Source organism: Saccopteryx leptura, chromosome 7 (genome assembly GCF_036850995.1).
Source record: "Saccopteryx leptura isolate mSacLep1 chromosome 7, mSacLep1_pri_phased_curated, whole genome shotgun sequence".
NCBI classification, from domain to species: domain Eukaryota; kingdom Metazoa; phylum Chordata; class Mammalia; order Chiroptera; family Emballonuridae; genus Saccopteryx; species Saccopteryx leptura.
The window spans coordinates 51015747-51040140 of NC_089509.1; the positions used below are offsets into that span (position 1 = coordinate 51015747).

The 24394-nt window shown below is 34.2% G+C and overlaps 1 protein-coding gene across 5 annotated transcripts in view; it reads right to left on the minus strand.

Annotated features, from left to right (window-relative positions):
• The window catches only part of LOC136378242 (sodium channel protein type 3 subunit alpha), a 144796-nt gene that overhangs the window by 70266 nt on the left and 50136 nt on the right, over positions 1 to 24394 (minus strand). For 3 of the 5 annotated variants that reach the window (XM_066344863.1, XM_066344867.1, XM_066344861.1), the window contains exons 7-12: positions 24012 to 24103; positions 22922 to 23194; positions 22653 to 22716; positions 17685 to 17826; positions 15502 to 15708; positions 5589 to 5879 (exon numbers count right to left, since the gene is read on the minus strand). In XM_066344863.1, coding sequence (XP_066200960.1) covers positions 5589 to 5879; positions 15502 to 15708; positions 17685 to 17826; positions 22653 to 22716; positions 22922 to 23194; positions 24012 to 24103 — 1069 coding nt within the window. Of the gene's footprint in view, positions 1 to 5588; positions 5880 to 15501; positions 15709 to 17684; positions 17827 to 22652; positions 22717 to 22921; positions 23195 to 24011; positions 24104 to 24191; positions 24284 to 24394 lie in introns of all 5 variants that reach the window. The other 2 variants (XM_066344864.1, XM_066344862.1) reach the window with 1 other exon arrangement.

Genomic DNA, 24394 nt, shown 5'->3' on the forward strand with positions numbered 1-24394 from the left:
AAATTGCTAAATAAATCATTTTCTTACTTAACATTTAACAGTACCTTTAAGAAACAAGACATATGTACTTGACTTTACTAAACAGGGTGATGTTGAAGACATGTTATCCTTCTGAACTCACTTTAATTTTATTAAAAGGAACTACATGATTCAAAACTTTTTGTGTTATATGGATTCGCAAATAAAATAGGTTAAAGTTTCTGGTACAGGAAAATGAGGATTTAGCACAAAGTCCCTTCTTTGATTTTTTTGAATAGATTTTAAACTAGCAAAACCAAATAATGCTGTGTTTATTCTAGCCTTGGTGATGGTTGTCAAAAACATCTTTATTTAGTCTGCAGAATCTTTGTTTGCTTCCTTCCGCATTAACTGTGACTTTCCCTGTGCTCCTCCTGCTTCGTCTCTCATGACCTCTCTTCCCGCTCTGTGTAGCCAGAGCAATATTCATATGCAGGCTGCAAAAAAGTAGCTTTACAGTTGTGAGTATGGGAAATACAGAGTTTATTCTGGTATTATTTATTAATGACTGTATCTTTTTTATATGAACAACTGTAAACCTACTTGTGCCTCACCCTGTATATATATAGATACATATGCATACATAGCCTTATGCCAACATTAATATGCCTGGACCTTCTTTTTCTTTCTCCAAGCTTTAGTGTAAAACCAAATAAAATAATTTTAGTGGAAAAAAACATAGGAAAGGCAGACTCCATCAAATTTATTTTGGTTCTTCTGCCTAATTAGGTCATGCTGATTTTCTAAGGCCCATTTGTAGCTTTATTTTTATGGCTTTTCCTAGACTGTAAAACACTAGAATAACCTTTGTTGTCCTCTGTTGCAGTGATGTCCTAGGAAGATATTATTCATTAAAAAATATGCTGTTGCTTGGATTTGGTTGGATGGTCACAGGAATTACTGACTGCCTAGACCAGGGGTCCCCAAACTTTTTATACAGGGAGCCAGTTCACTGTCCCTCAGACTGTTGGAGGGCCGGACTATAAAAAAAGCTATGAACAAATCCCTATGCACACTGCACATATCTTATTTTAAAGTAAAAAAACAAAACGGGAACAAATACAATATTTAAAATAAAGAACAAGTAAATTTAAATCAACAAACTGACCAGTATTTCAATGGGAACTATGCTCCTCTCACTGACCACCTATAAAAGAGGTGCCCCTTCCGGAAGTGCGGCGGGGGCTGGATAAATGGTCTTAGGGGACCACATGCGGCCTGCGGGCCGTAGTTTGGGGACCCTTGGCCTAGACTGTCCAACCGGTGATCATGTCTGTGACACAATTTGTGCAGTAGGTCTGTCTACTCACCGCCAGACAGTGGTTAAATTGATTTTCTAGTCATCAGACTAGTCAAGAAATTAGACATGGTGAAGGCATTCATTTAGCCCCCCCATAATAAAATATGTTAAGATTTTTAATCTTCTCCAACTCAATTTAATCAGGGTAATAATGGTTATGTTCAGACTTGTTTTTGAAACTTAAGTGTGTCTTTTTAGGTGCTTGCCTTTGGAATTGGGATTCAGTAAGCAGAGAGTAGGACTCTGGAATCTGAATAGTCACCACACGTTCCAACAGGTTCTATGCCATTGGACCTGACCCTATACTCAAAGGAGTACTAACTTTGTCTTATATTAATCCCTGGGATAGTTCAGAGACTGTTTTTGGAAACTGGAATTCTGTATCAATGATGTTGGTTTGGAGTATGTGACATGTGGTACATTCATAATGTATCCTGGACATGCCTTTAATTTGCATATTTTTATGTCAGGATGTTTTCAAAGGCGTTCCAGATCTTTGCGTTTATTTGCAACTTCTATTCACTCTTTGAAAAGTATAATAATGGGTGTGAACACAGCTTTCAAGGCAATAGAAACTGAAAAGAATATAACAAAAATAGTATTCAGAGAAAAGAAACCAAAAATAACACAGTAGAAGATGCAGCCAAGTGGAGGGAATACCCACAGCTCTGATGGTCCTTTCTCCAGGGAAAACAAGCGTTTCGGCTTTAAGGAACAAATGATCATCTTCCTTTGCCTCAGGCACAACTAAACATACATCCCAGAGTTTTATGTTAACTTGGTCCAAGAAGGTAAATCCGTACTTTTTCTTAATTGTCAATAACAAAAGGGAGAGTAGAGGACATTAGGTCTGTAAAACACAATCTCCCTTGTAGGGACTGAACTCGAGGTAGATCGGGAAAGTCACGATGGAAGATGATGCAGGGACTTTGAAGGTGTTCCAATGCACGTAAAGCCAGTGTTTGTTAGATATACCCAGTCAATAGCATTTCAAATGAAATGTATGTACCTGATCAATGCTTACAGTCACTTAACAATTATGCTTCATTCTAACTAAAAAACTTCTGGTTTAAAATAAATTGTCTCAGTGTGTCCAAACAACATAGACAAAATCTTTGGGGGGATTTACCTTACATTGTACACCTTTCAACATATTTTTCTATTTTGTGTTATGAGCATGTATTATCTATTTAAAAGTAAAATAATGTATGGCTTCTCTGCCTTGACATTTTCAAAAAAATACGTTTGTTTTGAAAATATACCCTGTCCATTTTATGCTTCTTGTCCTCACTACCTTCACTGATTCTCTTTCTCATCAGAGAGAGTCCTTTGTTTATTAAACCAGAAACTCTAGTCTCCTTCTGGCATATTTTTGCATGAGAGTTAACTCTGTTTCTTTTTACTGAGGTGTGTAAGTATCAATGCGAATAGACTTTTTCTTTTAATTTTTTTAAACATTTACTATCTATCTATATCTATCTATTATCTATTATCTATCTATCATCTATCTATCTATCTATCTATCTATCTATCTATCTATCTATCTATCTTCATCATCATCATCATCTCATCTATCTGCCTACTAATCTACCTATCTTACTATCTAGCTACAAATATAAAATGAAGTACATATAAAATTTATATATATATTCTGATTCTGATTTTAGTATTTAAAGTCTGGCTGTCATCTCATTTCCCTCTACTCTGACATCTCCCTGGCCAACTCCACGCAGGTCTACCAGCTGCCCATAGAGCATTGCAGGCACACTACTCAGCAGGGCTGAAAGAGCCTGGTGTGTTCTGCCATGAGGTGGCCTCTTCTTTTGCCACCTCTAAAACTTTGCTAAAATATCTCTTTTGCAGTGAGTTTTTAAACCACCTTATTTAAAATGTTTACCTCTAGTTAGTGTCCTAGACCCCCCATCTGCTTTATTTCTTTGTTCCCACAGCACTTACCACTTTACAACACAGTCTATATGTTATTTGTCTGTTTATTGTCTGTTTCCTCCTTTAATATAAAGTTCCATGAAGTCAGTGAATTGTATCCCTTTTGTTCAGTCAGGTATTTTCAGCAACTAGAACTATTTTTCCACTCAGTAGATAATCAATAAATATTTTTTGATTAGCTGAATGAACTAATCCAAAACTTTTTATTTGAGCACTAAGATGAAACAATGGTAGATAAATACTGTTTTAAAACGTTGATATATTAATGTAAATATTATTACTATGCATATATATTTGTAAGTAAATCAAGACTACTGAAATTTTTAGCTTCCTTCATTTGGAATTCACTTACCCATTTTAACTTAATAATAGTTATATTATTTGTCACGTAAGTATTCCATATTTTGCTTAATCTCTCACAACCATTTAAGGTAAACATTATTACCTCAACTTACAAAACTTTTACATGGTAAAAATGGCTCGACCAAGGTCACAGAACAAATTTGGGGATGAAATATGAACACAAGCTTTGTGACATCAATCATTATGCTATGGTGTCAAATACTACTAATCTGAATGACTCCTAAAAATCTTAATAATGCTAAGATATCAAGAATGACAGTTTAAGCTAAAAAAAAAAATCTAGTCCTATCGAGGTGCAAATTAAACCTAAATGTTTTATACTGATGTACTACCTTATGTTGTATTTATGCAAGATAGTTCTTGGATATCTTAATACGAGCAAATTAATACCTCTAGGAAAATGGTTTTCATCCTATAAATTTATTTGTGTGGAAAACTAACTACTTTGTCCTAATATGAAAATTCAAGTTATAAATTATTAATAATAATTTTTTATTTTATTTACACATTCAATATAAATTATAAATTATATAGCCATTGATAACTTGTGTATTCCTTTTCCTCTTAACCAATAGCTAAGCAACGAGTTTTGTACTTACCACTCCAATTCCAAAAAAAGATTTTGTTCTATATAAGGAGAACATTATACTCTTTGTTTAATGTACACTTTTTTGTTCTAAGTTAATTTTAATTATATAGAGCATCCTTCAAAGCATCTTAGGCCCTGGCTGGTTGGCTCAGCGGTAGAGCGTCGGCCTGGCATGCGGGGGACCCGGGTCCAATTCCCGGCCAGGGCAAATAGGAGAAGCGCCTATTTGCTTCTCCACACCCCCCCCCTCCTTCCTCTCTGTCTCTCTCCTCCCCTCCCTCAGCCAGGGCTCCATTGGAGCAAAGATGGCCCAGGTGCTGGGGATGGCTCCTTGGCCTCTGCCCCAGGCGCTAGAGTGGCTCTGGTCACAGCAGAGTGATGCCCCGGAGGGGCGGAGCATCGCCCCCTGGTGGGCAGAGCATCGCCCCTGGTGGGCGTGCCGGGTGGATCCCAGTCCGGCGCATGCGGGAGTCTGACTCTCTCTCCCCGTTTCTAGCTTCAGAAAAATACAAAAAAAAACAACAAAAAAAACAACAACATTATCTTAAGGAGTATAATTCTGACCCAGATTACTGATAGAACACTTAATAATTCATTGTATATAAAATTTTAATAGAACCAAATAGTGTTCAAAGTTATAACTGTGCTTATATATTTCATAATATATTTCATAACTATTCTTCAAATTATGTAGTAGAAGAAATTTATTGACAAAGAAAATGCAGAAACTATTTTTTTCCTTTTTGATTTGAAAAATCTACTGAAAAATTGGTTAGTTGACATTAAATCAGAGCAAAAATAGACCATCTTCAATTTAGTTCTCTTCAAGAGCATTTAGGTCAGAATTTCATTCTGATGTATCATAGCATGACACCATATCAAAATAATGAAGACTCACAACATGCCTTTCTCCTATCAGAAAGTAAAGGCAAAATCCAGAGACATTTCTTTTCAAGATTCACATATATGTTGCAATTAGAACCATAGATAACAAAGGCAGAAAGTAAAGAAGATAAATTCATTTGGGGTTTCAGAAGGAAAAAGATAAACAAAAGATTGCAAAACTGTCTCCCTGAAAAGTATGATTGATAGGTTTCACTCCTCACTGCCCCCCCCCCCCAAAGAGAAGATCAAGAAACATGGCTTCAAAATATTGCAACATTTTAAGCTTATTACCTTAATTTAAAAGTTAATGGTTTACTAAAAGTCCTAATTAAATATAGTTTATGATAGAAACATAAATAACTTTAACTATTAGTTAACTGTCCCTCATTTAAATCAGATATTATAAAAAATATACCAAAACAAAACAGCAATTAAAAAGCAGTAGCAAGGACAGAATGAATTGAAGCACTTAGTAGAAAACCATACCTGATGAGGGGAGTATAATTTCTTGTCACTAGTCAGTCGGTTTCCATCCGTGGAGAAAAGGAAGCTTCTTCTTTTGACACTGTCTTCAGATTCAGACTTGGGAAACCCGTCTCCCTGTCCTTTGTGGTTTCCTTCAAGGTGCTCCCTCTGTCTTCTTTTCTTTCTTCTGTTCCTCCACTCCTTAGCACTCTTGGAACTTAACTTTGATGCCTCTGAAGAACTTTCCAAGAGCTCTCCTAAACCACCTATTCCACTGAAATCTCTTGAAGCTGCTGATGCTGCTGCAACTGCCTGTTTAAAATAAAGGGAGGCACTATTTACAACATAAGACTTTGAAAACAGTTAAATGGTACAAATGTTGCCATTTATGACTATTAACTATATGTAAAATTTAGCCTTCTGGTCATTTCATTGTGTTTTACTACAAGATAGCCTCCTTAATAATGACACAATTTTATATATTATAAAGCTGTATGTGAGCCTATCCATTAAGGCAAGAAAAGTCTACTTTGGCAGATCTCTTGTAAAGCCCTTTAAAAAAATTCTGTTGAGATTAGCTTTATTTCAGGGGACAGTTATTCTTCTAAAAATACATTATACATTTTAAAAGCAAATGTTTCTTAGTGGTTGTTGCTGGTCTGGTTATTATTTCATTTCATTTATAGGCTTGATTTCTCCACATGTAATTGTGAACAACTGAGGTGCATTTTTCTCCTTTTAAATCTAGAGCAAAATACTTTTTCCTTTTTTTTTGTGAACACAAAGTATTTAAAGTGTTTATTATTTTACCTGTAGATAGAAGTAATGGGACTGTATTGGTTAGTTTATCATCTTACTACATTTGAATTATATTTATTACTATAGTTCATATCCTTGGGGTCATGTAAGTCACAGAGATTAATATGATTAATTTACTACATAGCATCTTTAGTTTTAAACTTTTTAATGTTTTTATTACTATAAATAATAACAAGTGGTTAACATACCAGTCAATAAGTACTAAAATAATCATTGAAGGGATTGTGAGAAAATTTTCAATATTTTTTTCTATACTTCAGCATTAAGTATACTTAAGCATTTTGAGTTTCTATACATGCTAAAGAAAAACAGTCAACTCTGAAATAAAGCATGGCAAATGTTTTTATTTATATTAATATTATTTTTAAACTGGAAATGATCTAATCATGACTAGAGAGGATATGAAACAATATAGTGCATACCAAAGCTGAGTTCTTATTAGGTATATTTCTGTTTTTAAACATAGTCACGGAAGAGGAAATGATTAAATTATGAGAATATTGGTTCAACTCTTTACATATGTCCTTGCTAAATACAAACAACTCTAATTTATTGTTATGTTTTATCGTTTCTACTAGACTATAAGTTAGATAAAAAATTTGTTTTATGTTTTTGTCCGCATTTTCTAGGACATCACCTGACATGCAGAAGCGCTCAGTTACTGTTTGGTGAATAAAGATGAAAAAAGGCATCACACTGTCAGTTGTCTCAGCCAATGAGGTAGTGTTGGGGGAAGAACAGGACAGACATAGGGTTGGTTTTTCAAGATTTCATAAAAGACTATGTCAGAATGATCTAGATAACAGAAGCGTATTTTAGGAAAGAATAAAGATAAAACTAATTTATAACCTTAGACAACATGTTGCACTTCATGTTTCTTCCTTCCTGAGGAGAAACAAACTCTTCTAAATAGCTTCCATTTCTGAATCCTATCTAAACTTAAAGAAAATGAATAAAAAGTGAGCCAAATTCTCTAACATGATCTAAGTGACGGAAACCATAGTACTACATATAGTACTAAATATACTGTGTGTTGAATTAGAAACACATAAATTGTAACAAGTATATTTATATTGAAGACTATATTCATTAGAAATACAGACCTAAAACTCAGTATAAGATAATCTCTAGCATTAAAATGAAAAAAAATTCAGAATTTGGATATTTATAAAATTACATATAGTTGAATAGCCCGACTTCTTTTAAATTCTTGATTATCAGTATCACTTCTAACAACATCAATGATAAAAGATGAGAAATATTAAGAACCCTTTTAAAATATGGATGTAAACATATAGATACATGTAAAATAAAGTTAATAAATGAAAGACTTATTTGTAGTAAGTGAAATGCAATTGACTGTGTTTGACAGATAGGAAATATATAATATATGTCATTGAAAGAATGATGAAAGACAATTTCACTTTGGGTGATGGGTATGCAACATAATTAAATGTCAAAATGACCTGGAGATGTTTTCTCTGAACATATGTATCCTGATTTATTGTCACCCCATTAAAATTAATAAAAAAAAGAATGAATATACATATATTCCTCTTTATCAAACTAAAGTCCTTAATTCACCTTTCCACTTTGCATAAGCAAAAACCTATAACACACAGTGTTAATCATTTATTGTCTCGCTTGTCATTATAGAAACAAAGGAAGTGATGGTAGTATTATTCCCTTACCATAATCCTGAAACTCATGCTCATTTAAATCACTTCCGGAATTTGTTTTGCATAAGGTGTGATTTCCCTACCTATTCTGGGTAACTGTACAAATAACTCAAAACCAAAACAGATTTCTAAGGCAACAGTGGTAACCTCCTGGCACAACACATTTTCTGTGTCACTCATCAACTCAAATCAGTCACTTGTTCCACTTCCAGTGATTTGATGATCCCTCAAAGGCAGATGTTTCCTGTCACCTCTGTCTGTGTACCTGTTTATACCTAGTTCTGTGACATGGCTAATGTCCAGCTTATTTAGATTAATAGTATTACTTTGACAGATGGCTTGCTGGATTCCTCTTATGACAAATAATAAATAAGTCCTTAATAATTACACAGAGAAAAACATTTTCCTCTTCTTACAATGCTGCTGATTCAAAATAAGCTCTATAAATCACTGTATCTGTCTTTAAAAATAAAACCACACGACTACTTATGATTATACTTCATTTTAAACATAAAACCCAGTTTTAAAATCTCACTCAAAATTATAAGACATTAACTATATCTGTTTCAATTCTACCTTTAATTATTTTAGAGCTTTTAAATACTAACATTTCCAATTTTGTCCTAAAGCTTACTCCTAAATTTTTTCTATCAGACCACTATACATTACTATGGAAAATGCTATGCTAAGCAGTATTAAACATTTAAAGATTACAAATTAAATGGCAACACAATTTGTATATTGAAGACAAAACATTATTTCTTTGTTGGCTTTTGTCTTTCTCCATCTTTGAAAGCTGCATTTGATTTGTGAGTCCACTGAGCTGAATATGCCATTTTTTTCTATATCTAAACCATGACTAGGATAAGGAGGTCCATCAACAGACACTAAATAAAAATGGAACCAATGCTAGACTTCCTGAAGTCATTGATTAATAGTAACTTTTAAAGAGTCACAGGTGGTTAACAAGACTCAAGGTATAGAGGGGCAACAACGATCTCCTGGGGAGATTAACACTCCCTTTCTCTCTCTAAGCCCCTCCTCTTCTCAGCATTGCCTACTTACTGGTCATTGAGGAACTAAAATTGGTTTGATCCTGTGCCCTCCAAGTGGGTATTAAAACACTGGGATCAGTTACCCTAGGACCAGTTTAAATTTTTGTATATATGAAGCTAAATCTGAGTCAAATCATGATTAGATCACTGGAATCTAATAAGGGACTTTTATTAAAGAGAACTGACCTTTTTTTTTTTTTTTTTTTGTATTTTTCTGAAGTTGGAAATGGGGAGGCAGTCAGACAGACTCCTTCATGCGCCCGACCTGGATCCACCCAACATGCCCACCAGGGGGCAATGCTCTGCCCATCTGGGGCGTTGCTCTGTTGCAACCAGAGCCATTCTAGCTCCTGAGGCAGAGGCCATGGAGCCATCCTCAGCGCCCGGGCCATTGGAGCCTTGGCTGTGGGAGGGAAAGAGAGAGACAGAGAAGAAGGAGAAGGAGAGGGGTGGAGAAGCAGATGGGTGCTTCTCTTGTGTGCCCTGGCCGGAAATCGAACCTGGGACTCCTGCACGCTAGGCCGTTGCTCTACCACTGGGCCAACCGGCCAGGGCAAGAACTGACATATTTTAACTGACCTATTCAATAAGTAAATAGTTTCCTTAAACTTCTATTAGATATAGTGCACTTTTATTTCTAAATTTAAAAGCTTATACTCTTTTAATTGTTGCCATATTTTACCTTAAAGAATACATTTCAGAATATTTTTTTTCCTGTATTCTATGTCTGCATAGCATTTTCAAGGACATTGCTCTGTCTGTTTTTATAAATGGTAATGAAATAATACACTGTTTTAAAGTACAATTATATTCAATCTGTGAATATTATTTCTTATGACATTTGTTTAAAACTTTGAAATAAAGAAATCCTTTGCCTTATATATAACTATTTGACTTCATTATGTTATGAATGTATTTTATTTGTAGATATCTGAAATAAACTCTTAAGTACCTAAAACTTTCTGGCAAAAATGAGATATACTTTATAAAATATTCAAGTATTACCAAGTTTATTTATAGCTTCTTATAACATCAATAAATTTAACCATGTTACTTTTCTATACTCAATGGTAAGGTAAAGACAGCAAAGCCAGAATATTCAGCATATGCTCAGTGTATGGTTTGGCTGAGTAACCGGCTAAGCAATTCATTGTTAAATTCTTGTCTCACCAAAAAAAAAAAGTCTCAAAAAAAGAAAAGCTGATGCTATGTGCTGTGTACCGTCAAAGTAACTCAGCATTATTAAAAAGCTAATTTTGAAATTAAAAATTCCATGGATATACTGTCATTCATATAATGCATCAAATATCTGGAACCATAGATCTTCAAAAAGAATCACTATATATCAAAAGGCACCAAGTACAGCCACAGCAGGCAATGGTATAGTGGACAGAGAATCAACCTGGGACACTGAGGACCCAGGTTTGAAGTCCCCAGGTCGGTGATTTGAACGTGGGATCATAGAAACAACTCCATGGTTGCTGGCTTGAGCCCAAAGGTTACTACTGACTTGAGCCTGAGGTCACTGGCTTGAGCAAGGGCCACTGGCTCAGCTGGAGCCCTCCGGTAAAGGCACATATGAGAAAGCAATCAATGAACAACTAAGGTGTTGCAACTACAAGTTGATGCTTCTAATCTCTCTCACTTTCTATGTTTGTCTCTCTCACTAAAAAAAAAAAAAAGTCATTATGTACAAAAGTTTTTTTTGTATTTCTGTTTCTGGCCAAGAAATAGTAACAGGAATCAGTTTTGCTCTCTCTCCTGAAATAACCAATAGAATAGACAGAATACATGTAAGAATGGTTTTAAAGACACTGAATGAATGAAATGTTGGATAAATAAGGATCTTCATTCACTAAATAGTAGGGAATAATTAACCTAAACTTAATGCTGCCCTAGTTCTACCTAACAAATGCCCAAAGGTTTGAAAATGCAAAAGGATCAAACTATGTAAGTAATGTAACTATGTCCCCCCAAAAAGGATCAAGGATTTTTATAGGAATACAAAAGTATTCGTCACACAAAAAGGTAAAATTAACAGTGTCTGAAATTCAATTGAAGATTTTCAGGAATGTAAAAAAATCAGGAAGAGGACCAATAATAAAGAAAAGATTTAATTAAAACCAATATATATAATACATGCTAGAATTACCAGATGAAGATTTTAAACAGGTATTATTAGTGTTCTGTGTGTGCTCAAACATTAGAAACAAAACAAAAGAGATTGTAAAAGAGATGTAAATCAAGCCTTTCAAAATGAAAACTGCAATGTCTGAGATGGAGAATACACTGGGTGGCATTAATGGGAGATGTGACACTTCAGGGAAAAGGATGAAGATACAGCAATAGAAATTGTCCAAACTAGAATTATCAAACTGATTCTAAAGCCCATATTAAACTACAAAGGACCTAGAATAGTCAAACATCTTAGAAAAAAAAAGTTGGAGAACTACCACTCTCTGATTTCAAGACTTATTAAACAGCTACAATAATTAAAAGAGTGAGATTGGTGTAAAAAGAGCCAAACAAGTCAATTTAACATGATGGAATCCAGAAATAGACCCACTCACATAAGGAGAACTGAGTTTTGACAAAGTTTCAATGACAATTTAGTAGAGGAAAGATATTTTGTTCAACAAATAGTGCTGGAATAATTAGATATGTATATACAAAATGATAACACATAAATTATATTTTATACAAAAGTTAACTTAAAATGGGCCACTGACCTTAATACAAAACTATATAACTTTTAGAAGAAAAAATGGGAGAAAATATTTGTGACATTGATTTGGCAAAAATTTTTTTTAGATAGAATACCAAAATCATGATCAAACAAACAAAAAAAGTTTAATAAACTGTACTTCATCAAACTTAAAAACTTTTAGATCTTGGCTATTGTGAATAATGCTGCAATGAATACAAGGGTGCATACATTCTTTTGAATTTCTGTTTTGGGATTCTTAGGATATAGTCCCAGAAGTAAGATGGCTGGGTTAAAGAGAAGTTTCGCTTTTAATTTTCTGAGATAACTCATATTACTTTCCGCAGTGGCTGCACCAATCTGTATTCTGACCAACAGTGCACAAGGGTTCCTTTTTATCCACACACTCACCAGACTTGTTGTTTGTTGATTTATTAATGATAGCCATTCTTACAGGTGTGAGGTGATATTTCATTGTGGTTTTTATTTAGCATTTCTCTGATGACTAGTTCTGATGTTCAGCATCTTTTCATGTCTTTTGGTCATCTGTATGTCCTCTTATAGAAGTGTCTAGTAATGTCTTTTGCCCATTTTTAAATTGGATTGTTTGTTTGTTTTGGTATTGAGTTTTATAAGGTCTTTATAAATTTTGAATATTAACCCCTTATCAGATTTATCACTGGATTGTCTTTTCATTTTGTTGATGGTTTCCTTTGCTGTGCAAAATCTCTTTAGTTTGATGTAGTTTCATTTGTTTATCTTTTTTCTCCTTTCCTTTGCCCAAGGAGATATAGTTGAAAAAATATTGCTACAGCCCAAGTGCACATTAATAGATGAATAGATAAATAAGCTATGGTACATTTACAGAATGGAGTACTATTTGGCCATAAAAAAGAAGGAAATCTTACCTTTTATGACAGCATGGATGGACCTAGAGAGCATTATTTTAATGAAATAAGCTAGTCAGAGAAAGACAAGTACCATATGATTCCGCTTATTTTTGGAATCTAATGAACAAAATAAACTTATGAGTAAAATAGAAACAGGTTCATCACAGAGAACAGGCTGACAGCTGTCAGGGTTGGGGTTGTTGGGCAAGAGAGATAGAGCAAAAAATTGAACAAAAAAAGAAAACTTCATGAACACAGACAACAGTGTGGTGATTGCTGGGGTAGGGGGAAGGGAGAGGAGAGTATGGGGGGATAAATGGTGATGAGCAAAGAGTTGGCTTGAGGGAGCGGGCACATAATACAGTGTACAGATGATGTGTTGTAGAATCGGGCACCTGAACCCTGTATAATTATGTTAACCAATGTCACCACAATAAAATTCAATTATTAAAAAAATTTTAAATTTTTATTTTAAAATGTACCATTAGGAGAAGGAAAAGGCAAGTAACAGGTTGGGAGGAAATATTTGCAAAGCATACATATCATACATATCACAAAGGACTGAAAGATTTATTCCCAGAGTATATAAAGACTACTCAAAACTTAATAATTAGAAAACAAATAGTTCAGCTAATATAATGGCAAAAGATCTGATTATCTACTTCTCAATAAAAGCTGTACATATAGAAAATAAGAACATGAAAAGATACTCAACATCATTAGTCATAAAGAAAATGCAAAACAAAACAGCAATAAGATACTTAGTATAATGGTCAATAAACCTTAGTATACCAAATGTTGGCAGATGTTTTTGAAGCACTGTAATTGATATAAATTAGACATCACTATATCTTTCCATGATATTTACCTTTCAGTTTACAGTTGTCCCTCATCTATTGCGGGGGTTAGGTTTCAGAAATCCCCGTGATAGGCAAAAATTCATGAAGTAGTCACCTTATGTTTATTTTATTATTTATATATATTTCAAGGATTTATAAAACCTCCCCACACTGTTATAAACCTTTTCCACACTGTTATTAACCTTTCCTACAAGTTTTTTGTTTTATTTTTTAATTAATTGTGTTTACATAGATTCTAGGGTCACTTCGAATGCATCCCCCCTCCCCCATATTCCCCTCAACATCTCCTTGCCCCCCTCCCTATTGCACCCTCCCACTTTCCCTTCAGGTTTATCCCACCCTATCATCCCCTTTCCCTCTGTCCCACACTCTTTTTTTTTTTTTTAATTTTTTTTTTTATCTTAAGGTTTATTTATTTGATTTTTTATTTATTCATTTTTTTAGAGAGGAGAGGGAGAGACAGAGAGAGAGAAGGGGGGAGGAGCTGGAAGCATCAACTCCCATATGTGCCTTGACCAGGCAAGCCCAGGGTTTTGAACCAGCGACCTCAGCATTTCCAGGTCAACGCTTTATCCCACTGCGCCACCACAGGTCAGGCTGTCCCACACTCTTATAAACACTTTCAGTGCTCTTAATCACTTTCTACACTCTTAAACCTATGTAGTTTTACCAACATATAAAATTCTATATGGGTACTCACCAGTGAATACTAATATGTTTTAATTAATATTTTTTATATTGTTTTCAATTTTGGGGTTAGAAAATGCTTATTTTACTGCAAAAATAGTAAATACATAAATATAGTTATATATTGCAAAATTCCACAACATAGTGAAAAGTTGCAATACAATTTTTAAATCTGCAATACAAATCTGATGGACAAGATGAACTAAGGAGCAGAATAGAGAGAGAGGCGGGATCAAAGGATCCAGAAGGAAAGCAGACAGAGGGAAAGGGGATGATAGGCTGATAGGATGGGATGAGAGCAGAAAAGCAAATCCTGGAGAGAAGGGGATTGGGCGTTAAGGGGAGGGAGACAGGGAGGATGTACTAGGGAACACGAGGGAGGGGAGGATGTATTTGGGGGGACACTAGAATCTATGTAAACACAGTAAATTAATAAAATAAATAAATGAATGAACAGAAAAATAATAGCAGACCTAAAATCAAACATATCAAAATTACATTAAGTGGAAATAATCCAAAAACACCAATTAAAAAACAAACAAACAAACAAACAAAAAATCTGTGATACAGTGAGAACACAAAAGTGTACTGCGATCATGGAAAGGGACAACTGTATATTGTTTTCCTTTTAATCAAAAACTGTTATTCTGTCTCTTCTTCTTAAGACATAAATATCCCGTTCACTACGCCCGTACACGAAACAGCCTTTAATATTAATGAGAATTTAAAGTTAGAATTTAATAGCAAATGCCTTCCTGATCTCATTATAGGGGCTGCAGGAAACATGGTTAGTGCTACAGAAAACCCAAAGGATAATGAAGAGTGGGTGTATATAAAGTTTTCTTGTTAACATTTTTGATTAATTAACTTCAGAATACAACCTCAAATGTTATAATAAGACACAATGATTGGAAATATTACTTTTATGTATCTTTTTTACATTAAACTGACAATCGACTTCCCCTCAGGTTTCATGAGATAATTACATGGTTAGCCTGATCCCAAATGTATTTTCTACCCCCAGCTCATTTTCTTATATATAATGTCTAAAAAGTTTCTTTCACTCCAACTTCAGAGACAATTTTAGATTTATTTTTTTCTAATGAGAATGCCTGTACACCAAATGAAACTCCAGTTCCAGCTGGACAGAAATAGCCCTATTTAAAACTTTAATAATAATAGTAATAGTTGTAATAGTAATAATAATGATAATAAAGCTTTGCTTATTATCACTCAGTACCTGAGCTTCTTCCTGTTGCTTTTTAAGTTGTTCAAGCATCTGCTGAAATTCAGTTTCTTTCTGTTCTGCTTCTTCCAAGGTAGCCTGGTTCTGTTCCTCATAGGCCATAGCCACCACAGCCAGGATCAAATTCACCAAATAAAAAGAGCCCAAGAAAATTACCAGAACAAAAAATATCATGTATGTTTTTCCAGCAGCACGTAATGTCTAGGGAGAAGACAGGGATCATTTCATGAGTATTTTATATAATGTCTATAAAGATCTGACTATCATAATTAGTCAGAAGGTGAATGCTTTTTAGCATCCAATGTATTTTGACCAAGATTTTATAGTGTTAAAATGCATACACTAAATGCACACATACAAAAGGAGGTTTGACTGTAGTGTCATTTGATATCAAGAACATATGCATTTCAAATTAGTACATACAGTATTGGATACATATTTGAGCCTCACTAAAATTCTTAAGAGTCCAAAATGCAGAGCCATATTGCAGGTGAGAACACTGATTTCAATTCCTCTCAATGTAGTTCCACTTCCACAGCAGCCTACTCTTCACACCACCCAGAACTAGCATCTTTCCTCCCTTCTCTTCTCGTCCCAACAAATCACAGGTCTAATTAAAAATATTTTATAATTAATTTTAAAATTCTTTTCACATGCTCTTTTCCTATCTACAACTAGATTATAAACTCAAAGTTGAAAACATTCTTTGCATCCTCCATAAACCCTAGCAGAAGGTCTTTCACATAGAAAGCTCTCAATATATATGTATTGACTGAATAAACAATTGGGATCTTAGACACACTTGCTTTAAACAGGACTCTCCTCTGTATTTTAAAGTTAAAAGCTGGTATCCATATTTGTTACTTCACATAGGTTCATGAAAGTCAATCACAAGCATGATTGCTCCGTCTCCCCAAAATTCATATGTTGAAATCCTAATGCCCAGTATGATGGTATCAGAAGTTGAGGCTTTGAGGAGGTGCTTAGATCATGAAGGTGGAGCCCACATGAATGAGACTAATATCTTATCAAAAGAGCCTCCAGAGAGTTCCCTAGCCCCTTTCACCAGGTGATGACACTGCAGGAAGGTATCAGTTATGAACCAGAAAGAGGGCTCTGGCCAAAATGTGAACATGTCAGTGTCTTGATTTTGCACTTTCTAGATTATGTAACTGTAAGCAATAAATTTCTGTTACAGTGGTACCTGGACACAAAAGCCCTTTAAATCACAAGCAATTTGAGAGATAGGAAGTCACTTGTGGGATTTTTTGCTTTAAGTCACGAGCAGATATTTGAATCATGCGCTTCCGCGCCCTCCACTAGATAACCTGCCCAACGTTCCGAAAGGGAGGAAGAAGCAAACTCCTATGCAGAGGTTTTTGTTGAAACAGCCTCTAAGTGAAAGTGATGAAAGTGTGGCGAAAAAGCCAAAAGTCAGTGAAAAAAATGATGATTGTTGGGCAAATGAGTTTGTAAAATTTGTATTTTCTGAGTTTGCTCACTTTTATTGTTTAAAATGGCGCTGGGCAGCTGTCTGTGAAATTGCTAATTACCTTTCTGCTTGGGAAGGGCCACTGTTACACTAATATTGCTGGAGAAGGGGTTTTTGCACCAAAAAGTTTTGAAAAGAGCAGAGAAGGAGAAGGAAGCCATACAATGATGATTTAGCAAAGTAAAAAAATAGTAATTAAGCTTAGCAATAAAGTTACATATCATACGTAGTGTGTAAGTTAAATTTTGCAATTTAATGTAGCGTTAAGTGTGTAGAGAGTAAGTTATGTTAAGTGATAGTGCATGAAATGAAACCCTCCTCCGCCAGTCTCCTCCCCCTCCACCAGCATCTTCGCCTGACCTTGAAGGTAAATACACTTCATAAACCAGTTTATTTCTTTACATTCTCTCTTATTGTGTGTGTGTGTGTGTATATTTGTTATTTATAAAGTATATTTGCTTGTTTAAAAGCATATAAAACAAAAAATTCATGTGGTTTGTGGGGGGCAGAGTGGATCAATTGCATTCCCATTCATTTAAATGGGGAAATTCGATTTGATAAAGAAGATTGAGTCACAAACTTGGCCATGCAACTAATTAAACTTCTTTGTCAAGGTACCACTGTATTATAAGCTACCCAGGTGTGGTATTTTGTTATGGCAGCCCAGATGGACTATATCACTTACCAGTTGGTAAAGGTTTTCCCAGTAGTCTTGAGTCATGAGTCGAAATAAAGACAAGAAAGCCCAGCTAAAGGTGTCAAAGCTGGTGTAGCCGTAATTGGGGTTTCGACCAGCCTTCACACAGATGTATCCTTCTGGACACTGGCTGTAAGAGAGAGAAATGGAGTTAAGGTCAGTATAGCAATTATTGTTATTTTAATCAATGTTAATTTATAGAAATTACCAAAACCCAAAGTTGCTGTCTTTGATTAATTTTCTTGCCCTTCATTTCCAAAACACTTCATATAATTGCTCACAGTAAAACTCTTATCAGATGAAATTTATTAAGGAAACCAATAAAAAATTTAGGTAAAAGGAGTTAGATTTATGAACATTTAGAATGGCAGAAAGGCAGCTGCCATATACATTTTTTCTGATGCCATTAATACTCTGCTCTTTTCAAAGTGGCAGGAATCAACAATTAAAAATGAGAAGCCATAAAAGAGCCAAAGGGTAGGGAAACACGTAATGAGGTTCTTCACCAACCACTTTGTAAATTTTTCTAAGTTAAAATTTATATTTTACAACAATTTGAAAAGAGAGTATGAAGACTTTCTATACATCCTATGTCCAGTTTTACATATTAGTAACATCTTTTTTAAAAAAAATTTTATTTATTCATCTTAGAAGAGAGAGAGTAAGAAAGAGAAAAAGGAGGAGGAGCAGGAAGCATCAACTCCCATATGTGTCTTGACCAGGCAAGTGCAGGGTTTTGAACCAGCGACCTCAGCATTCCAGGTTGACCCTTTATCCACTGTGCCACCACCGGTCAGGCCCGTATTATTAACATAATATATTTCCATCAATACTGATACATGATTATTAATCAGTCTCCTTACTTTATTAAGATTTCTTAAGTTTTTTTCCTAACACCTTTTTTATGTTTCCAAGATCCCATCTTGGATACCATATTACATCTAGTAATTATGTCTGTTTATACTCTTCTTGGCTATGACAGTTTCTCAGACTTTCCTAGTGTTTGATGACCTTGACAGTTTTGAAGGTGTTTTGAAGAATGTTCTTTGAGTTTTGTCTGTTGTGTGTGTGTGTGTGTGTGTGATTAGATTAGGTTATGGGTTTGGGGGAGGAAGACAAGAGAGGTAAAGTATCATTATCACTGCATCACAAGAAGAGTATAAACTATCAATATGACTTATCACTGTTGATGCTAATTTTCATCATGTGACTAGTAGTCTCGTGTTCTGTCAGGTTTCTTCAATTATAAATTTAACCTTTTCTGTAATCACTCTTTCGAATAAAATCATTAGGTGCAGCTCTCACATACAAAGAAGTGAGTCATGATCAACCTTTTTAAGAGAACAGTACGTAGATAACTTAGTTGAAATTCTTCTACATGAGAGATTTGTTTATTATTGCTTACTTATCTATTAGTGCATTTATTTATGTAAGTATAAACTCATGGATATTCATTTTCTACTTTGTTATAATCCAATTATATTTTATTTTATTGTTAAGATTGTTCCAGTTTTTGGCCATTGGGAACTTTCAGTTGATTCCTGTATCTCTTTGACATAACTCTATGGCTATGTGTGAGTTTTCTTGTTTTTGTTTTTCAGCAGTTTATTACTTTTAACAACTACAAGATGCTCCGTGAACATCTTTTATATTCCCTTCCCCAGTGCTAGAATCAGCCAATTTTTCAAGGAGTCCTCATTCCTTTGTTGGAGGACAGTATTAGAAACCAAGAAATAAGTGTGCATTTGCACGTGTACACACATACACCTCCTTTCTCTGTCAGTTACCCTAGAAACAGTGACATCATCTTTACAACACACACACTTAGCCCCAGATCTTGGTTTCTAATAGCATATATATATTTCTATATGTAAGCATCTGTGCTTAATTAGCCTAACTATGAGGTCATGCTCTTCTCCAACTTTGTTTTATTATCACAGGACCCTTGTAACTTCTTTTGCTTATCTTTAACCTCTCACTCTAAAAGTAAGAAGCCTGGCTTTTATCATCTACTATCTATATACTTAATCTGTATGCATAATTATTTCAGGATTGTTAATTTATACTATCAAGAGAAACAACTTTATCAACTGGAGTATAGTTCTTTCTGCCTTTAGTCTTATAGTATCTACTTATTTCAAGCTTTTAGATTAACACCTAATTCCTCACCTCCTTCAGTGACGTTATTTTATATGGTTGAAACATATTTAGATAATTTTTCCCCTCCTGTATTTTAACCTAGGGTCCCCCAACTCCACAAATGATATTTTAGAAATTTGCATACACTGTTCATTCTTTGAGCTGTAAAATTCCATGAGTTTTGACAAATGTTTAATGTTCACTATTCTAGAATCATATAGAATAGTCTCTTTTTTCTACCTTTAAAAGATTCCTTGTGCATAACCCAACTGCCTTCCCTGAGCCCCTGAAAAACATTGATGTTTACCATCTTTATTGTTTGTTTTCAGAACATCATGTAATTGAAATCATATGGAATATCGCCTTTCCAGAATGGCTTACTTTATTATATATTAATATGAATTTGTTTCATCACTGTTGTTTGTAGCTTGATAGCTTATTTCTTTTTATCACTGAATAATATTTCATTGTATGAGTACACAACAGTCTGTTTATCCATTCATGTACTAAAAGACATCTTGATTGCTTCCAATTTCTTGTGATTATAAATACAGTTACTATAAATATTCACAAGCAGGTTTTTGTGTGGACATAATTTTTCAAATTAATTGGCTAAATATCTAATAGGGGAAAGGCAATTGCTGGATTATATAAGACTGTGTTTATTTTGTAAGAAACTGCCAAATTGTCTTCCAAAATGATTGTACTATTTTGCATTCCCACCAGCAATGAATGAAAATTCCTGTTGTATTGCATTTTCTTCAGGAGTTAATAGGTAGAGTAACTCATTGGTGTTTTAATATTCAATCCTCTAATGACATATGGTTGTGAGCATTTTCTATATTCATATGAGCCATCTGTATATATTCTTTTGTAATGTATCTGTTCAAATTTTTTGCTTACTTTTAAATTGAGTTATTTGTTTTCATGTTGTTAAGTTTTTAGTGCTTTGTATACTTTGGATACAAGTCTTTTATTAGATCTGTGTTTTGCAACTATTTTCTCCCAGTGAATGTTTTCCTCTTATTTCCTTTACAGTGTCTTTGATGATCAGCAATTTTAAATTTTAAGAAAGTCAAAATTTTTTTTCATGGATTGCATTACTTTTAAAAACTCAACATCAAATCTAAAGTCATATAAATTTTATTCTGTGTATTCTTGAAGAAGTTTTATAGTTTTGTATTTTACATTTAAGTCTGTGGTTGATTTTGAGTTAATTTTTGTGTAAGGTGTAACAGCTGTATCTAGGTTCATTTCTTTGCATATGCCTCTGCAATTGTTCCAGCATCATTTCTTGAAAAAACTTTGTCTCCATTGAGTAGCATTTTCTTCTTTATCAAATTAGCTGATTACATTTGTATGAGTCTATTTTCTTTTGGTTTCGCTTTTGTTCCATTGATCTATATGTTTATTATTTCTAATTACTCTAGCCTTTTAGGAAGTCTTGAATTTGGGTATATATGTTTAAAATTTTATTTGATTTTTTTTTACTGAAAACTAGTTTTATTTTAAAAATTTTATTTGATTTTTAACAGCAAAGCAGCTATCAATTTTACCATATAAATTAGCTAACCCTTAGTAGGTACTTCATAAAAACAAGTGATTATTATCGTTTAATAGGAATAAAGTATGCATTAATCAACCTTACTCAAAATTTTATTTAGTCTTTTACATTAACTATAATAATAAAAATAATTGGTAACATGCAATAAATGCTTATGATGGACCAGGTGTTAGCCCACGTGCCCTCTGTGTATTAAGTAATTAGTCACCATAACAACCATAAGAGACAGGTGATATTACTCTCCCTATTTTAGAAATAGGTAATCTCAGATACAGAGAGCTTAGGACACTTTTTCAAGATAAAAGAGTGTGTAAATGGTGGAGTTTGGGTTTGAGTCCAGATATTTATGAACTCTAGAAGTTATGCTCTTATTTACTACACTCTACCAACAAAGGTTGGGGAAAGTATCAGGAAAAAATAATCTTTCCTAAGCTCCAGCTCTTAGACTATAACATATTTTCAACAACATACGAAGACCTTTATGGCTAAACCAGTTTTTAATTTTTTAGGATGATTCAAAATATGTTCTATAAGTTCTGTGGTCTAGCACACACTATTCCTCCTCTTTGGCTTCTAAAAAATTCTCCCTCTACCCTGACTTAAAATTAATTTACAATATTCCTGGAAAAATATGTTAAGTATGAGAGACTAACAGAATGACTAAGATATTGCAGCATCTGTTATTGTAGAATGTGACCAAAAAGAACTGTTAAGTATGCAGACTCAGTCTTGAACATGCCCTTGACAAACATCTTTGCACACAAGATTTCATGCTATTTCAAGAATATTAAGTCTCTCAAAGTAAGTTTCCCAACTGGGCTTGCACCATGAAAACTGGACCTTTTTCAACCACATGAAAACTTATCCCACTAACACATATCCACATCAAGCTGCCTATCTTGTGTTTCCATTTTCTGTATTTCTTAAATTACTCTAAAGCATTTATAGAAAAGATAGACTATGTACTTCTATGCTTCAAGTACATCTTAACCATGAAACTTTGCAGAAAAGGCATTCACCCAAATGGATGGTTATAATGCCTATGAGTTTAGAACTGACAGCAATCCAGTAAGACAGAGAAGGTACTTCCTAGGTAAGTAGCATCACTCTTTATTATATATATATACATATACATATACATATACATATAATGCTACACTTTTTTCTTATCTTATCACTTTTTTCAATATTTTTTCTTATCTGCTTTTTTTCAAAGTGTTCAATATCTTAAAAAAAAAAGACTTGTTTCTTACCCTGCATCTGAGCCATTTCCACAGAGTAAAGGGTCTTTTTGTCCATCCAAAACATAAAAGTGACCTGTTAGTATAAAGAATATACTTTTATTTCATGTAAATTCTATTGACATTAGGAATAATAGGCATTTGACTGTCTCAGTTATTTCCAAACTGGACACCAATAAAGTGTATTTACAAATATGATTTCACACCCACAATCTCAACTATTTATAGTTGGAAACTCATTCAGCAACAGCTAAGGTTAACAGTGTAGCAATATTTCTTACTGTCATCATCAATGTAATCCTTCCAGTTAAATGTGCTTATTGTTATATTAACAAATGTCCCGTTTGAACCCATTGTGCCGTTAAAGAAGGAAGTGGTGTTGCTTTCAAAAGCAGAATCGCTTGGGGGCCATTGCAAGCATTTATTCCGCAGGTTGCCCATGAACAGCTGCAGACCAATTAGAGCAAACACACTGAGACAGAACACAGTCAAGATCATGACGTCAGAAAGCTTCTTTACAGACTGGATCAGGGCCCCCACAATAGTCTTTAAACCTGAAGAGAGAGAACAATAGGTCAGCTGAGAAAGCATGCCATACCCACAATGTCCTCTTAACAGTCATATACATTCTCTTTCCCCACAAACATTTATTTGGCTGTTTAGACATCAAAGCTTTGTGGACAGCCAGATGGTTTGAGAAATGGATGAAGAGCAGGTTTTATTTATGAATAGTGTTATTTCTGAAGGTTAAAAATGAAAGTGTAAATAGCTAGGCAGGAAGTTTTGTGCCTGTGTGGTTTTACATGCGGCCATGAACATGAAGAGAAAAAGTTACAATTATTTTTTATTCTAGATTTTGTGTTTAAAGAGGCTATGTCCTTCCAACTCTTTCTTTATACTACCTTCCATGTATCAGTGATTTCGAGAAGAAAATAATTTTGAAATGATAAAAACAGCCATGTGCATGCTGTTTAATAATCATTTCTCTTAAAACATTCTATTTCCAAAACAGAACTGCAATGACTGGTACAATACAAATTAGTTAGTAAAGCCAGGGCAGCAAAGCAGTTTTAATGATGTAAAGAAGAAAACTTTACATCATAAATGCAACAACAAAAAAAAAATAGGAAGAGAGCAAAACTCGTATTTTCTTATAGACTTCTCATGCAATCTCGGTTAAACTCAAAGGCTGACTTGATAAGTATGCAATTCCTAAAATTTTAGGAACTGAACTACCTTGAAAAATCATTTAGCATTCTTGAAGGTGACAAACAAGAATAATGAGCAATACAGCTAAAGTTATAAGTATGATTTCAACTTCAGTATTATTACAGTATGTTCAGTCAGCCTCAGTGTTTAACCCACTCTCACCTGGAATGACTGAAATTGTTTTCAGTGCTCGGAGAACTCTGAATGTTCTCAACGCTGAGACATTGCCCAGGTCCACAAACTCTGTCACATATCTGCAATAGGGAGTTCACACACAAACACAACACACAAGAAAAGTTGGAGATATAAGGGGCCTACCACCTTACATCAGTTTCTTCTTACCTGGAATTACAGAAATAGTTTTCAGAGCTCTCAAGACTCTGAAAGTTCGAAGAGCTGAAACATTGCCTAGGCTTACAAATTCTGTTACATACCTGTAGAATTAAATCAGAGTTACTGATAGTTTTGGCAAAATTTATACTAAATAAAGAATGAAAGCTGGGTTTGATATATAAAGCCCATTGAGTTTAACAAATGGAATTGCT